The sequence below is a fragment of the Thunnus maccoyii genome, chromosome 11 (genome assembly GCF_910596095.1).
Source record: "Thunnus maccoyii chromosome 11, fThuMac1.1, whole genome shotgun sequence".
Classification (NCBI taxonomy): domain Eukaryota; kingdom Metazoa; phylum Chordata; class Actinopteri; order Scombriformes; family Scombridae; genus Thunnus; species Thunnus maccoyii.
The window spans coordinates 9,568,742-9,584,993 of NC_056543.1; the positions used below are offsets into that span (position 1 = coordinate 9,568,742).

Sequence of the window (16,252 nt, forward strand, 5' to 3'; positions counted from 1 at the left end):
GTGCAACTTAAATAACAGAGAATATAATTTACTTCTCTTATCCAGTTTTCGTATTTCTTTGTGTGTACGTCTGAAGCAGGTAAGTAAAGGAGTTTAATTTTCAATTCTGCAAAGAGAGGGTAGGAGGTCTTTTCCTCACAGGACAAGTCATTATGCATAATTGTGTTTGTGTTTCATTTATCTATCTTAAAATTGTACCTGTTGATGCATCTTACCTGGACTTTGTCCATAATCTTGTATTGCATATTAACTGGATATTGTGCTCACTTGTTTGTAGTGTGTGACAGTTGTATTCATCTGTTAATGTTGTTTGTATTTATTGTTGTAAGAATGTTTATGCTGCTCTCTTGGCCAGGTCACTCTTGACAAAGAGAATTTAATCTCAATGAGACCTGTTTAAATAAAGGATAAGAAGATCCTAACTAGACAAGGAAGATAAGAGAATGGTTTATCTCTAAGAGCTGAGTTAATCCTTGCATAACCCGTTCTTTGAAGCAGAGAACATAAATCTATTATTGCAGCTTTTATTGAGCAATTCTCTATTTGCTGCTAAGACGTGAGGGATCACTTTAACAGGGAAGGGTTGAATTGTGTTGTGGATGATATGTACGGCAGCTGTAGCAGCCCTGTATACTTTTGGGTACTTTAACAATTGGATTGACTGCAAATGTAGCCCCATAAACATTAAGCGTTAAGAGTTCTCTCTTTCCAAACCAAAGATTTTGGTGTGGATCGCAATGACTTTGTCGTTCCATAACATGTATAGGAATAATAACAACGCTGCATCTCTGAAGGTAAGTGGTAGCAAATTGGGCAGCCTATCATTATAACTTTTCATTTATGAGCTATAGGATGTGTTCAAGCCAATGGTTTACACACGGCCATAAAAGGACTTAAATAAAAGAAACATTACATATACCATTACAAAACAAAATCTAATTGTGAAACAAAACTATAATTAATGTTGATCACATGCCATTCTAACTGCTTTTATTTAGTTCAAATAAATGAGGCAATTCACAAATTATTGACAGTTAAATATTTAATTACATAATTACATCAAACAGTGATACAATTGCTTAAATCTACTATACAGACTAATCCAAAATATTTTTTTTGAAATCATCCAACATGTGACTAAAACATTTGCACTCGAGTGAAGCAGTCAAATCTCAGATTTTCATGTCACTCAAATTGTTCTTGCTTCAGGCCCAAAAATTCCAGTGCATTTCCAGCGAGCAGTTTATCCTGCAACACAAAAGAGTACACACCGTATCAAATAAGTGAGGCTCATTGACATGTTTTTAATAGTTTTTGGACAACAACAGAGTTCTACGGCACTGAGGAATATGATATATCAGATTTAGATACACACACAATATTTATAAGTAGGATGTGGTCATTGTTGGTTTTGCCGACATTAAGAAAAATATAGAAAACCTTTTTTTTTTTTTTTTTAACAAATTCTGTCATTAATTTACACAAAAACATTTTAAAGGTAGTATTTATGCTGAATTTATGTTATACTCTTTGGGCTACGTCTAACTAATCTTTCGATGACTAATTGTAAAATCTCCATTCCACTGCTGCAAATGAAAGATAGCTTCTTTTCTACCTAGCTATTTACTATTGACAATGTAGAGACAATTCACAACAGCAATGTTGAGGTATCTACATTGCCTAAATAAAGGCAAGGAAAATGTTACCTTCAGTTCGTCATCAAATTCATTCATTGACTCGATCAGGGCTCCAGGCTGCAGCTCACCCAGCGGGAATGGATAGTCTGTTCCCAGCATCACTTTGTCCTGAAAGGAGAATACATTGTGAAACATTTAATGAGCATGTGCTAATATGCACATGACATTGCTGACTGTATGAAACAGTGTAAAATAACTGTTTCTGCTTTTTAACAGTCTCATAGTCGAGCAGTTGTGGGCTTGGTAAGAGTGCTACACATCAGATGAGCACTCTGCAGCTTTAATTAGCCTGGATACACAGTTTTTGGTTCTCAGGTTACTGAAGGTTATTTTGCCTATCAACCCAGCTGGGCTAGCAACAGTAGGTTAGCTCAAGCTCCCAAGTATCTGGTCTTTGAATGAGTAAGAGTAGGATTTAATGGCAGCATACTTGTATGTAATGTCAGCATTAGAGTATGGTGTCACCTGTCAGAGGGATCAGTAGATTTATGAAGGCACAGCCTGATACCCACTGCAGGGCCTAATGATAAGTCAAAAAATAATTTAACATCAATACCGGGCTTCCGAGTGTTCACCAAACTTTATTAACTATTAACCCCAGATCTGTTAAAACTCCCCACATACTGCTCAGTATGTAGGAGCCCTTTCTGACCACCCATAAGACATGAAAGATGAATGAGCAGCTTACTTTTCCAATAATATCAATAAGCAACTTCAGGGCAATGGGATCATGAACAAGGGAGTCAGTGTAGAAAGAACCGAGGTATTTCCGTGGATTGATCTTGTTGTCCACAGCGCACAGGTCAGGACGAACATTGTGGCCATGTTCAATTCTGCCAATGGTGAATGGGAAAGAGCCACCTGTAAAAGGATTAACAAATATCATTAGTGCTTATAATTACTCTGCTGTGACTTTAATGTACTACATTTGAAAAGCACATCTGGTGTTTACCTCCATGAGCAAAGCAGACTTTCAATTTAGGAAATGTCTCCAGGACACCTCCAAATATCATTGAACAAATAGCCATGGTTGTCTCTGACGGCATGCCTTTGAGATGGAAAAGACAGCAAAACACAATGTTTCTTTTCATGCTGTATTTCAATTAAGCGTCTTGTTATTAAGATGATATATGTGGGTTAATATTTTAAGTGGCAGAAGGTTAATCAAAACACAAAATTAAGCAATTAAGCACAAAATTACTGGTCACCATTGACAAAAATCACAATGCATCATGCAATAGGATGTTTAAGCTAAAATACTGGCTTCATCAATCATTTTTGGAGATAGTTGGTACAATTTTAGCTGTGCTTTTTTCTACTGGTTTGGTTTGTTATGTGCTGATTAAATATAGAGCCATTTCAGACAAAAATACTGCTGTTTCATGCAAAAGATGTGATTTATTCTCTGTTGACTAGACCAGGGGGAATATTCAAAATCTCTTCCTCCTATTCCATCTCCCTCACCCACCAGCCAGGGTAGCCAATACTTAGCCATCCTCCCATCTGTCTGCATGTCCCAGGGGTGGACAAATATGGAGCAGCCCAGCTCCTCAGCTGCCTGCATGGAAGACACACTGCAAGGTCAATATTTCTCAATGAATGAGAGCTTGACTTATGAATTTAGAGAAATGTCACTTTAGTATGGCATTAGTCTAACCAGTGAGTTGTTAATACTGGTACATTTTCTAATACAACACACAAAGTTCCACCAGGAACATTATAAGTATGTACTGCAGTATGCAATGTCTCACAGCATAGAAAGGATAGAGTTCAGCAGCGTTGAGGTCCCAGTTGTTTATATGTGAGCCAATCTGCACCCCAGGGAAGCCCAGTTCCTTTACGCAGCGCCTCATCTCCATCACGGCCAAGTCAGGGGCTTGCATGGGCAGTGTTCCCAGGCCCACAAACCTCTTGGGGTGGCTATGCACTGTCTGGGCCAAATCGTTATTTAAAATGACACAGAGATCCAATGTGTCATGAGGTTTGGCCTGAAATGACAAAATAGGATTAAAATGTAAAAGGTGAAATGTATTTTAGTAATATATTCTTTGTTTTAGTGTTGATGCTTTTGAGTTGTGACTGAAGTAGAACAAAGATAGATGCAGTAAGTAGCTTTGCAGGCAAAGATATAAGCTGCTGTAGTATCACACAAAAAAGCCCAACATTTAATTTTCTCACTTTTTTTAACAGGATTGTGTAGGTGCAGCTCACAGTTATTTTTCACACAGTGAACAACACTATATCATTTCACATCTCAAGTATACCACAATGAAAATTGATCAAATTTGCTCTGACATGAAGTGCACTTACCCAATAACTGAACATCACAGGAACAGTAGAAAGGGCTTGGACTGTAACACCTGAATGTCATAATCAGACACATGCTTTTTATGCATTTATAAGACAAAACTTTGTTTTTGTAGTCTAACATTGTTTTCATCTTTAATTTCATGTCTGTGCATATACCATGTTGATCCATGTCTCGTATGCGTGCGTTTGCATCCCAGCAGTTTTCTTGGATCACTCGAAACAGCTTCCCATCTTTCATCATGTTTGCTTCACCCTGAAACACAACATCCGCACCAGTCACAAACAACTACAATTAAAATGTTGCTTGTCTCTTCATTACAGATTTTGTAGTTTGTTTCTCTGCCATGCAGACATGTTCTTGTTCATTTTATCCATTAAGTGTTAGAGTTTTCAAGCTCCTCCTGAGCTTTTTGGATTTCATAACACTTTCACAACCACATGATGGCACCAGACTGCTGGTTCCTGTTTCATGGAAACCCTAAAAGATGTAAACTTGCATTTATACCTGGCATTAAAATTTCATGACAGACAAAATGTTTCTCGAGGTATATTAAAATGCAGACCTTAATACACAAACAATATCTGAGCAGTGTTTTTTTCCCCAGTTAAAGGCTGTTATTGAGTCTCTCATCTTGGGTAAACCTACACTTGCATTACAATGTGGCTTGGAGTCCTGTCAGATTCTTTTTTAACATTGGCATCTGGACTTTAACAGCTGTTCATCACCAGTCTCTGCATAATTTGTATGCATCAGTGTGACACATTTAACTATTCATTCTTATGTACAGTTTGCTGTACATAATTGTATTGGCTACACAGTTGCCAGGCTGTTTTGCATTCTGCTATGTTGCAGCTGTGTTTGAAGTGGATCTGACCACTGATGCAGTGGCACCGTGCTGAGTTCTGCAGCTGCTCACGTACTATACTGAAGACTAGCCTGACAGTGTTCACAGACTGAGGTGCTGCTGGGAGAACCTGCTGCGTATACATAGTACACATCCTTCAGTTGCATAAGTGCTCCTATACCCTGTGTGTACACTCATGCAAAAAACATGTGACTCACCTTGCAGTGATGGTGAAGCTGGACAAACCCATCATATCCATACCTCTGAAACACATGAAAACCACATGATTATGCTTAATAATTGTAGGTTTTTAAAATATCACATCCTGGAAGACACTTATATAGCATATCTATGGTGTATTTGATTTAGAAGTAAAATCTCTGTATAAATGTGGTCATGTTCTGGTATGTCCTATGCTCCCCGCTGTGGAAAAGCCTCTATTGATTGTGTTATCCCATCTGCAGTGGTGGATGATAGTCTAAAGGACTATCCACTCCAATGCCTTGGATAACTCAAAGTCAATGCCATCTGAGGCTGTTTACTCCTTTGCATACAGATGAAGTTGCAAATGATCTATGTGAGCAATATAACCAGTAAAGCCTCATTTCATATCCTGGCAGATCAGCAGTACAGTGTACTTTGTTGATGCCACAAGCTCCTGCTATTCGAAATGCAAAGTATGTTTTACTCTCTTCTTATAAAAGTGTGAATCTATATATTGCTGCAGAAACAGGGGAGTCACCTTCATTAAATGTGCAAGTTCATTTAATGGCAAATAATACATTTTAAGGTAAAAAGAACAGAAAACATATCTAATAGAAAAAAAGTTATTATTTTTGTGGGGTGTGTTGGACTGCTAACAATGAACAAGTAAGGCTAATGTCAACAAAATACAGGGGTTAAAAATGTGTGAGTGTGTTGATTTCTATTTCTTCAAATTTACCACCTGGTCAGAATATCTTGTCCTAAAGTTGTTTCTGTTTGACTAGTATGGCAATAGAGCTGATATACAATACTATTTCAGCTAAGCTAAGCTATTACTTCTCAACTCAAAATACGCTTACATAAGTAAATAAGTAATAAGTAATATAAAAGTAATATACATTTCCTCACTTATCAAAGGAGGAAGAGTGAGGGCAGAAGAGGCAGGTCATCTCCTGTTCAGCACTAAACATGGACAATCATTAGCTAAGGCCAGGCCTCCATAGTGACAAAGACATAAGAGCGGGAACAGATAAGACAGGGAAAAGCAAGGCCAGTGCCACCTATTGATTAAAGTTTAACCACCCATAGAGAGCACAGATTTATGGAGTAAACTGTTAACCTCCTTGCTGACATTCCAATGGGAAACATCTGTACATTTTATTTTACTGGCATTCAGTAGTATTGAATCCAAGGATAGGCTTTAAGCCACAGAACTGACACAGATAAATGTTTGTTTTTTTAACCCAGTGAACTACACAAAATGAGTTCCAGCGTATAGATTGTGAGCTCCAGGCTGTTACAAAATCTCAGACTCTTAATGAGGTTGTGTTTCTCATTGCCTACCTGCTTCAAATCGGGCCATTCCTTTGGTAAAATGTGATTATGAATATCAATCTTCATCCTTCTGATTACCCTCAGGGAACGTGGAGGTCTGCTGCCTGAGATCTCTCGCAGTAACTATGGGGAAATCCAGCAAGTTCACCCTCCGCCCTCAGCTAGAAACCAATAACCAACAGGTGAATGACTGCTGTTGAGACACTCTGGTCATTTATTACATAATCTATAAAACAAGCAGAAATTAATCATTAGTCTGACTAGTTTATTTAAAGCTGTAAGTAGTTGATATTCTTATATATTATTGCCTCAAATTACATTATTTACACCCCACCTCACTACAACCAGCACACACACACACACACACACACACACACACACACACACACACACACACACACACTATAAACAATATGTTAAAGCAGCATTTCCGTGCAGCTGACTGGCTGCCAGCAGTTAAGTTTATGCTGAATCAGAGTGACTTTGGTGCTCACAGTTTTATGAGAGGAGGATGTTTGGATGTTTCAAGATGATACAGTTACATTATGATTAGACCTGACTTTTACTTGCCATTAATTTGCATATAGGCTGAGGCACAACTGAAAATCAGTGACCCACAGCCTGTACAATAGGTAAGTGCCAAGCTGATTGAGATTTTACGTAATTGCTTCTTCATTAATTTATGCCCTCACTTGCCCACAACCCTGTGTTTCGGCGCCACCTAGTGGTTAATTGATGTAGCCTACTAAAGTAATGTACTCTGTGAGTGACCACAGCAGCCCAGCAGGCACGTTGTTTCATTAAAAAGGCCAGTGAAGGTCTGAAAATATATTTCACTAACTTTGATACCCATGTAGTAAATCAGGTGATTTGATTTGTGGCCAAATGAACGAGTTACCATCTCTAATCAGAAAATTGTAAGGTAATCTATAATAACAACGTAACATTTATTTTTGGCATTGTATGTTGCTTTATATATGACTGCTATCTTAAGATCTATCTAAGCTTTGTTTTGTTTATAGATCAAAGCTAGTTTATGGGGAAATTATCATATAATGATATATTATGAGGGAATTATGATGCTTGAGTGATTCAGGACCAATGTCACTCAGTATTTCGACTATATGGGAATTAGGTGCTGAGTTCTGAGAGGAGGAGAGAAGGAGGAAGGGGAGGAGGAAAAAAAAAAACTTGCTGGCACCGCCTGCCAGATTCATAGCAGATCTCAGCAATCTATCGCATCGCCGCATCTAACCCTAAACTGTTTGTAACTGGCTCCGTCGGACAGGGTATTTACATTCAGGCTGCAGAGCTGCCCCTTGCAGTGTAGAGTTGACAGAGAGGGAGTTGTTTCGCTGCTGATGCTGGGGAGATAAATCCTTTATCTCACATCTTCTCTTATCGCCATCTCTTCACCCCCTCCACCCCCCTGCGCAATTGAGTCGACACCGGTGGCATATTGGACGCGCTGGATGGCTGCTGCACTTATCGAACCGGTGTGAATCTTTTTTTTCCCCCCATCATCATCTCCTCCTGCTTCTGATCCTGAAAACAAAAACAACAACTGCAGCAACAATGACAGACCCGGCGACCCAAGAGTCCTACCCTGTCCCAGACCCGACTATTGTGGATCCCTGCCCGGCCCCCATGCGGAACGGCCAGTGCGCCCCGGATGGCTTCACCAACAACCATCACCAGCAAGCCAAAACCCCCGGCCAGACTGAGACGTTCACCACGGGCCAGGAGATGAAAATCACAGACAGTGTAGAGGGAGAAGGTAACTTCATCTATCTCTCTCATGTGTCATTCTGTTGTTTTTTTGTTTGTTTGTTTGTTTTTTAAAAGAAAAGTTATACCCTAGATGTTCATGTTTATGTCTGTGATTATGTGTGCCCGCGCGTTTATGTTAGAGATATGGAAGGGTTATTTTTACCCATGTAAGGTATTTTTAGCCCGCTGTCATTTGAATAATTTATGATAGTCCTACATCAGCAGGATTCAGATTAAAGCAAAAGTTATCAGTCTCATATTACGCTTAAAACATATCTGATATCCCCAAACTTATCCAGTCATTCATTCATTGTCCTTTCCATCCCCTTAGTGGTAGACATAGTTGTGATCTCAGATAGGCTTGCCTCAAGGGAAAAAGCTGCATACTGGAATTCAGTGTTACTTAAAACATGCTCTTAGTGACACATAGACTCAGTCTGCTTTAAAGTTACATTCTGGTAATAGTCACATGAATACCTTATAAACCCTTAAGTGTAGTCTTGCTTGGTTTAGCACATGTGTGTGTTTGTGTGTGGTTTTTCTACTAATATAATCCCATTCATCATCTAATGTGCATAAAACCGGTGACACAAAACATTCCACAGTGGATAATAAGAGGGCCTCAGTTATTCAATCAGTCCTGAGCCTGTTGCTTATAGCCGTTCACTTGGTTTATTTAATCTAATGTATGTTTACTGGATGTGATTTTGAGGGATTACTGACATGTTAATTACACTGTGTGGCTTCCAGTAGCCTGCTAATGATATATGAGTGATTATTAAGTAATGAATACAAAGTGGAATGGTTATTGTAATTAGTGTTGTAACAGCTATATTGTTATTGATATGTACTGGAAAAGAACCAAACATCTAAAAGAAAAAAAGAGACAAGGAAAGGCAGAGTGAATAATGATTTTTGTCTGCTTTATTAAATGTGTAAAAATGCTCTAATTGCATAAATGGCTTTAATGGGAAGATCTGAGCTTTTAGGAGGAATATTGAGCCAGAAGAGATACTGTGAATTAATATTGCACTTTCATAAAGTTTCAGGATTTGTGAAAGACAAGAAAGAGTTATTTTTAAATTGTAAAAATCAAAGCACCAGTGGCTGAGATATCCAGACTTTTTGTGTGGGTCCAACTCGAAAAACAATGGATCCTCCATTTCCCATAATGCAACTCAACAGCATCTTTCATTAGACCTTCCCTGCCTGGTAAACTTCACATGAAGGGATTTCTGTTAAAAAGTTGCCAAACCAAAAACCATGATAACCCTGATGACATCACCATGACATCAGCAAGGATTATTTTCTCAAGACTTGAAAGAGCTCCTGTTTCCTAGTAAAGTGAGTTTTTGTGTGTAAAATTGGTGGAGTGCCCCTTTAAATGTCTGTAACCGGTTGTGTCATTTTGCCTGTGGTGTCAGGTAATTTAAATATCTCGTCTCAGAATGAGGGCCGCTGACAGAGATATTAAAGGCCATATGAGCTGCAATCAAGGAGGAAACTGTACTTAAAAAGTCAAGAAAGTTAAAAAAAAAAGAATCAATCAAGATGTGTAGCAAAAGAAAGCTGCTGGCAAACATTCACACATCAGACATCTCTCTCTCTGTCATCTTCCCCCGCTTTCCTCATCTCTCTCTTATTTACATAAATGTCCCTGCCATCGCTCTTAGAAAACCTTGGCAGTCTTATGAGTATGATTATCCATGTCATCTATCTTTCTAGTCTATTCCTCTCTTCCCAGCAGTATTATGATATATAGTCATGTGTTTTCTGGTCTCTTTTTTTTAATGTAGCAAAAGTTTTTTTTGGCAAGTTTGCAACCGGCCTTTTGAGCTAGATGGTTATGTTAATTATTTTTTGCAAAGGAAGGTGTGACAGAGAGAGAAAGAGAGAGAGAGAGAGAGACATGCATACACCCACCCAAACTGTGTGTGTGTGTGACAGAGAGACGTATGAGGAGATGTTGAGCACATGCCTTCTGTCTGATCCCCCCAGCCACGGATCATGTGAGCAAAGTGATTTAACCATGCTGTCTCACTTCCCCCTCTGCCACACACACAGACACAGACACATGCTGGATTGCTAGTTTAGCTCATATGATTTTACTCTAACTACTTTCAGTTTATTTCCAAATATATACAGTATATTTTATCCAAATATAAGATTATAAATTAAAATAAAATTATATAAAGTTTTTATGGAAACCATAGTATACATTCTTAAAAACTTTTTGTGCATACCCTCCTTTAGGTTCTGTACTGTAATATTTTGAGTTTTTGTGCCTTGTGCTATACATAAAAAGATAATACTTTCATTTAACTTCATTTTGCAATTAATGGGGGATAGAGTGTTGTAAAATTCAACTCACTTAAGCTTCATTTACGATCCTACTATTTCTGGGTTGAAAACTATCCTAATATCCAAAGGAAATCACTCTGGCTTCTGGCACCTGGTTCGGTGTTATCAAAACACAGCTTGTTCTCACTCCCAACCCGTCACATATCGAAGCTTGGTCAGGACCCTGTGGTGTCACTTTTTAATACACTGGGTACTCCTTAAGCATCATTTTTTAACTTGCAGGGTAGTCCAATAGACTTCTGTTGAGCTCCCACAATGTCTGAAATAGACGCTATGAGACCGATGACGTCTATATAAGGGGACAAATTTCAGCCTGGTCGCCAGAATGAAACATTGGCATTGTACGTTTTTGCAAACCACAGATACGTTGAATATGTACATTTCAACACCTGTAATACTGAGCATGTTAACATTTCAACAATACGTATCATATCAACATTTCTGAAGTGACGTACTTCACATGAGCTGACTTTCTTATTAGGAGGTGGAGGGGTTGGTGGATGGCTTGTAATGTTGTTGGCAGAAAGTTGGAAATCAGCACAGAGTCAGTACAGAGCACAGTTCCAAACCTTAATGTTTTTATTTCATTTTTTATTTTGACCCAAATCATGATCTTTCCCTAACCCTAACCAAGTGGTTTTTGTGCCTTAACCTAACCAGACCTTAACCACCGTATTGTCACACCATAAAATATAATTAAAAAGTGATGCTAGGGGGTCCTGACCAAGCTTCCATATGTGACAAGTTGGGAGTGAGAACGTGTTGCAAAACATCACAAGTCATGATATGTGTGTTTTGCAATCAGGAAAAAAAACAATATATCATGCATGTAACATGATTTGTCACTGCTATTTGAAGTCATGCACATTTTGTCATATGCTTGTCTTTCCTTGAATCCAACAAACTATAGACTCGTCGATGAGCACCTTGGTTCCTCAATAAGTAAATGATCCAAATATAAGAGAATTAGTCTTATGATTTGAAGTGTGTCACTGCAGCTAAAATGTTGGACCTTATGACTTGCCCTCACAGTTTATACACACACACACAATACGTTGCACAGTGTGACAGCTGGCTTAATTTGCCAATAATACAACAAACTGATCTTGCTCTTGACCCTGACTGAGGCCTTCCACAGGGGTTTTTTGTGTCCTTTCAGCACAAGCCATGTGATTATCTTTGATTTGCTTTCTTTAAAGAAATCAATTACAGCCAGATTAAATGATTTCACATCAGCAAGATGGTGAGAGATAAAGCTTCATTTATACTCCCAAGCGGACCTGTACATGGACAGCTGCGGACACCACAGATGCGTATTTGTTCTGTTTATACTACCTTATTGAGTTCACTTGGTGGACACGTTCCACGCATGCGCAATAGATCGGCATCTACATGAAGAAAGCGTTGTAACCGCATGGTCACAACAAATTGAAGGTACACAGATGTCTGCAGAGACCCTACGTGTATATCCTCTAATAGCGAAATTTACGTCACACGGACCCTTGCAGACTGTTGTGGACTCGCAGACACAGAAAGTATCATTTCAGCTTGAGGGGTGAATGGGCCTGTGTTTTAAACATGTGACTGTTTTGATGTTTTCCCTTTCATGTCAACAAACTTTACATGTTTAAATGAAACCGATATGAGAATGATACTGAATGACACTGAATGTAAAAAAAAGGGATTCTAGACTACTAAATAGGTACAATATTACGGTAAAGACATTAAGTTAAAGCCCCCATAGTAGTTTTTGTTGTTCATGGCAGTTAAGATACAAATTTGACTAAATGTCAGTTAAAGTAATACATTGATAGTGCAAACAAAGGTCCGGCTCTCCAACAAAAACAAGTGGCCATGTTCACTGGTGGGAAGCTGTTGAAGGATTGTATCCTTGTAGCAGCACCAACTCCCTCTGGATGCTCTGTCCACACCATCTCATTCTGTCCCCACGCACACCAGACTAACAGTGGGAGTTAGCAGCAACAAGGACATGAACTGGCTGCTCCAGACTGTGAGAAAAGGAGGGAAATGCAAAAAAAAGAAAGAAAAAGAAAGAAAAATTGAGGATATAATGGCACAAAAATCAAGATACTGTAAAAAGGGGGGAAATTAAGGCGGATTTTCAACATTGAAGGGGAATACCACCAATTTTACACATAAAGGTCAATTCTGCAGTCATGAGGAGTACAATTCAGTATGGTTGTGTATCTTGCCTCTGGGGGAGCTGTGTCAAGTCTGAGAAATTTTAAAATTTTCATAAAGTCTCAAACCAGCTCAGCTTGAGCTTCGAGGCTTCATATTCTTCAAAGTCAGCCTGCATTATAAACTGGGTGCATGGAGTTTGAAGCATATGGGCATTAACAAGACCAGGACGGCTTAACAAAAAAGATGCTAGTAGTTGTATTATGGGAAACATAAGATATAGCATTTTACCCAATCTAGGGCCTAAACTCAAGATATCCCAGCCTCCGTTGCATCCATTTCTACTATTCGTTTAAATTCTGTTAGTATTACAAATTTAATGAAGCGCAATATTAAAACACAATAGTTCCCCATTGACTCTTAAAATTGTTTGATTTGGCACCACTGAAAATTGATTCAATCATCAGATATGTTCTGTTATGTTCTCTATAAAAGCCTTTTTTAGTCCTTAAAACAATCATGTGACTTTATCGGCTCTCTATCAGCAGTGATTCTCTCTCTGTGACGCACACACACACACACACACACACACACACACACACACACACACACACACACACAGATGTCCTCTTACCCCACAGTCAGTGTTGCCATTCACAGTGATAGTTTTGGGCCTGTAAGTTATGACATATTGTTTTTCAGTTGTTCAGTATCAGGTGGTTCATCACTAACCGATGAATAAAGGAAGCATTCTCAGCCCAATTTTGACTTCATTATATATGCTCCCTATTGGAAACATTATTAACCATCACCATGTCAATTACAATTTTATGCTGATGATACACAGTTGTGCATCTGTCACACCAACTGACCCCATTGCACTGCATGAACTCATTGCCGGTCTCACTGACATTAATGTATGGATGGGTAAAAACTTTTTTAAGACTAAATAAGGAAAAAGAAATAAGATTCTTTTACCCAAAGCATCAGAGAAAAAAAACTTCACTCAATGTTTGGTGGTCTTAGCAAACAAATTAAAACACAAGGTCACGAAAACATCCTTTTTTCATCTCAGGAATATCAACAAAGTAAAACCATTGTTTACTCAGAGAGATGCTGAAATGCTCATTCATGCTTTTATTACCACTTGTTTAGACTACTGTAATTCTCTCTTTCTTCTCTCTTTACTGGATTACCCCAAAAAGTGTACAAGAAAACTACAGCTAGTTCAAAATGCTGCAGCCAGAATCTGGACTAAAACAATGAAAATGGATCACATCACCCCACTGCTTAATACTCTGCATTGGCTAAATGTATCTTTTAGAACTGATTTTAAAGTTCTTTTATTTGTTTATAAAGCTTTAAATGACTTTGCTCCGTAGATTTTCTTTCATTTTATGTTCCAGCCGGATCACTAAGGTCCTCCACCGCTTTTCTATTAAATGTTCCTCATGTGTCCCATAAAAGTACCGGTGAGGCTGCCTTCTGTTTTTATGCCCCTAAACTGTGGAAACGCTGCCTCTGATATTAGAATCTTTTTAATCTGGCTTTCAGTTTGCAGTAATGTTACTGTATAGCCTTAGTATTTAAGTTTTAATCATTGGTTTTATATTATTCTTATCCCTGGTGTTTATTTTATTTAAATATACATAAAGTTGAGATGATTTTGAATGGCATTGAATAACTTCTCAACAAAGGTTCGAGGCTAATTTGTATGAGTTTTGTAAGATTCCAGCTTTTCTGCAGAACAGGACAAATATTTACAATTAAATATTTAAAATGAAAATGACCCAGTTCTGTGGGTTTTCCCATAGGAGATGGAGAGAGATGCAATATTCAGAGAAATTCAGATGATCTGGAAAAAATGGAGGGAGCCAGGAAGAGGTGAAAGTCTTTTGTGTGGAAGCATTTTCAGGATTTTGTGCATAATGTTGCAGCCTGTATAATGTTGCAGCTCCTTCATTTGTTCATCTGTGCCAGTGAGAAAAAAATCAACCCAAGCTTGAGAAGTGGAGTACAAAAATATCTCAATATCACAAAACACTTATACAAATTGTTTTCCTCATGAAATTCCTTACACTCTTTCCATAATTTTTCACATTTCATCACAATATTACATATTCAGTTCATGACTTTCATTCACTAGATTGTTTAATGTACAAATAAATGGCATGCAGTGGCACATAAATGCCCTTTTATGTGTAAAAATCTTAAAATAGAACTCAGAAAATTATACATACTAAGTCAAACAGATCAAAGAGACTACCCCTACATAAGATTCCAAATCGTTTATTAATAAAATGTATCCAGAACATTTGCTTCAGTAGCTTGAAAGGTTGCCTTCTCCCATCATTAGATACCATTGTTTGCTTGTTTTTACAGCCAAGCTAGCGACCTGAAAAGGAAACACCTTCTGTGTCCCAGCTGGCGACTATGATAGTCCCTGGAATACATTTCTGTAAAGAATGAAACTGATAGCATTAAAAGCCCTGTTGGATGTAAAAGTTCAGACTTATAAATATTGCATGAATCTGCAGAGCCAGCTTCACGTTTCATGGCATGGAAACAGCTTCAGGCACTTCAGAGTCTGGGCTGTTTTGTCTGTGTCTTCGGGCAAACACTTCAGGCACAGCAACAGAGCTGTGAGCCATTAGAGAAATGCAAGTGGATGTTTAGACTGAGTGGTGTTCTGCTATAATTCTGTCTCTGTTTAGTGTGTTAGACATTAGAGATGAACTGTGACTTAAAAAGCTATGAACATTGGTTTACAAAGGCAGACTTATCTGGTTCTCACAAGCAATTGCATCAAAAATAATTTTTATTGATCACTTTGACTCACTTTGTTCGGTTTTGTTGGTTTATTTGCTTGTTTCTTTGTATTAGCTCAAGGGACTACTTTATGTATTCTGCAGCTGACAGGAGTTCTGTTTATGTTATGTGAAGGCCAGTAAAGAAAGCTGAACTTGAGAAGCTATGCCTGTGCTACGGCATACCTCACCCATGACCTGTAATCTGCAGTATAACAAGGATCCCCAGGGATTACACAATGTTTTGTGTGGTCCGCTGCTCTCCTGAAAGGCAAAGAAGATTATCTAATTGGAGGATGTATGGGCGGAAGAAGAAACAGTTCCCGAGCAGTGATAATTACCCCTTGACAGGTCTTCTGGGCTTCTAGAAGTGGTTTCATTTTAACTGGTACAACAACAAAACATTTCAGTGGACAGTCGTCTCAAGGAGCATTTATCTGCAGCAGAGCCTTATCTCTTACCTTCTTTGGGGATAACTGAAAACAGACTTTTCCTTTGAGGTTAAATAGACTGGAGAAGTGGGACAGACCGCTGGTTCCAGAAGTCCTGCATGTTTTCCCACTGGAAATACCCATTGAGAGTTTACTTTTAGCCATAACCTAAATATTATGAAATGCAATCACATGGTAGTCTCCTTGATAATTTCAATATACTGTATTACACACATTATAATGTATTATTTGGTCAGTTTTGTATATTGTTTCAAATTACACCATATTACAGTATCAGCCTTATTGGTCATAATAGTCAGGAACAAAACGATGCACCATTTTGAGCCAGA

General features: G+C 38.3%; 2 protein-coding genes across 2 annotated transcripts in view; one reads left to right on the forward strand and one right to left on the reverse strand.

Annotated features, from left to right (window-relative positions):
* Positions 1-1,094: 1,094 nt before the first annotated feature.
* On the reverse strand, positions 1,095-7,774 carry acmsd (aminocarboxymuconate semialdehyde decarboxylase). Its single transcript, XM_042425379.1, has 11 exons — positions 7,689-7,774; positions 6,401-6,552; positions 5,071-5,115; positions 4,164-4,260; positions 4,008-4,057; positions 3,449-3,685; positions 3,162-3,255; positions 2,650-2,745; positions 2,386-2,558; positions 1,707-1,805; positions 1,095-1,248 (listed from the first exon to the last, which is right to left on the reverse strand). The coding sequence occupies exons 2-11, from the start codon at positions 6,455-6,457 to the stop codon at positions 1,186-1,188; spliced, it is 1,011 nt and encodes a 336-aa protein (XP_042281313.1). The 5' UTR covers positions 6,458-6,552; positions 7,689-7,774; the 3' UTR covers positions 1,095-1,185.
* Positions 7,562-16,252, forward strand: part of tmem163a (transmembrane protein 163a) — a 68,185-nt gene continuing 59,494 nt past the window's right edge. Inside the window, exon 1 of the mRNA XM_042425382.1 lies at positions 7,562-8,168. Coding sequence (XP_042281316.1) covers positions 7,967-8,168 — 202 coding nt within the window. The 5' untranslated portion in view covers positions 7,562-7,966. The remainder of the gene's footprint in view (positions 8,169-16,252) is intronic.

Excerpts from the sequence above, each read along its gene's own strand:
- acmsd (XM_042425379.1), bottom strand. The coding sequence starts at position 6,457 with ATGAAGATTGATATTCATAATCACATTTTACCAAAGGAATGGCCCGAT. Across the intron at positions 3,686-4,007 it reads CTGTGATGTTCAGTTATTGG|GCCAAACCTCATGACACATT; the intron begins GTAAGTGCACTT and ends TTGTCATTTCAG. Across the intron at positions 3,256-3,448 it reads AACTCTATCCTTTCTATGCT|GCAGCTGAGGAGCTGGGCTG; the intron begins GTGAGACATTGC and ends TCTTCCATGCAG.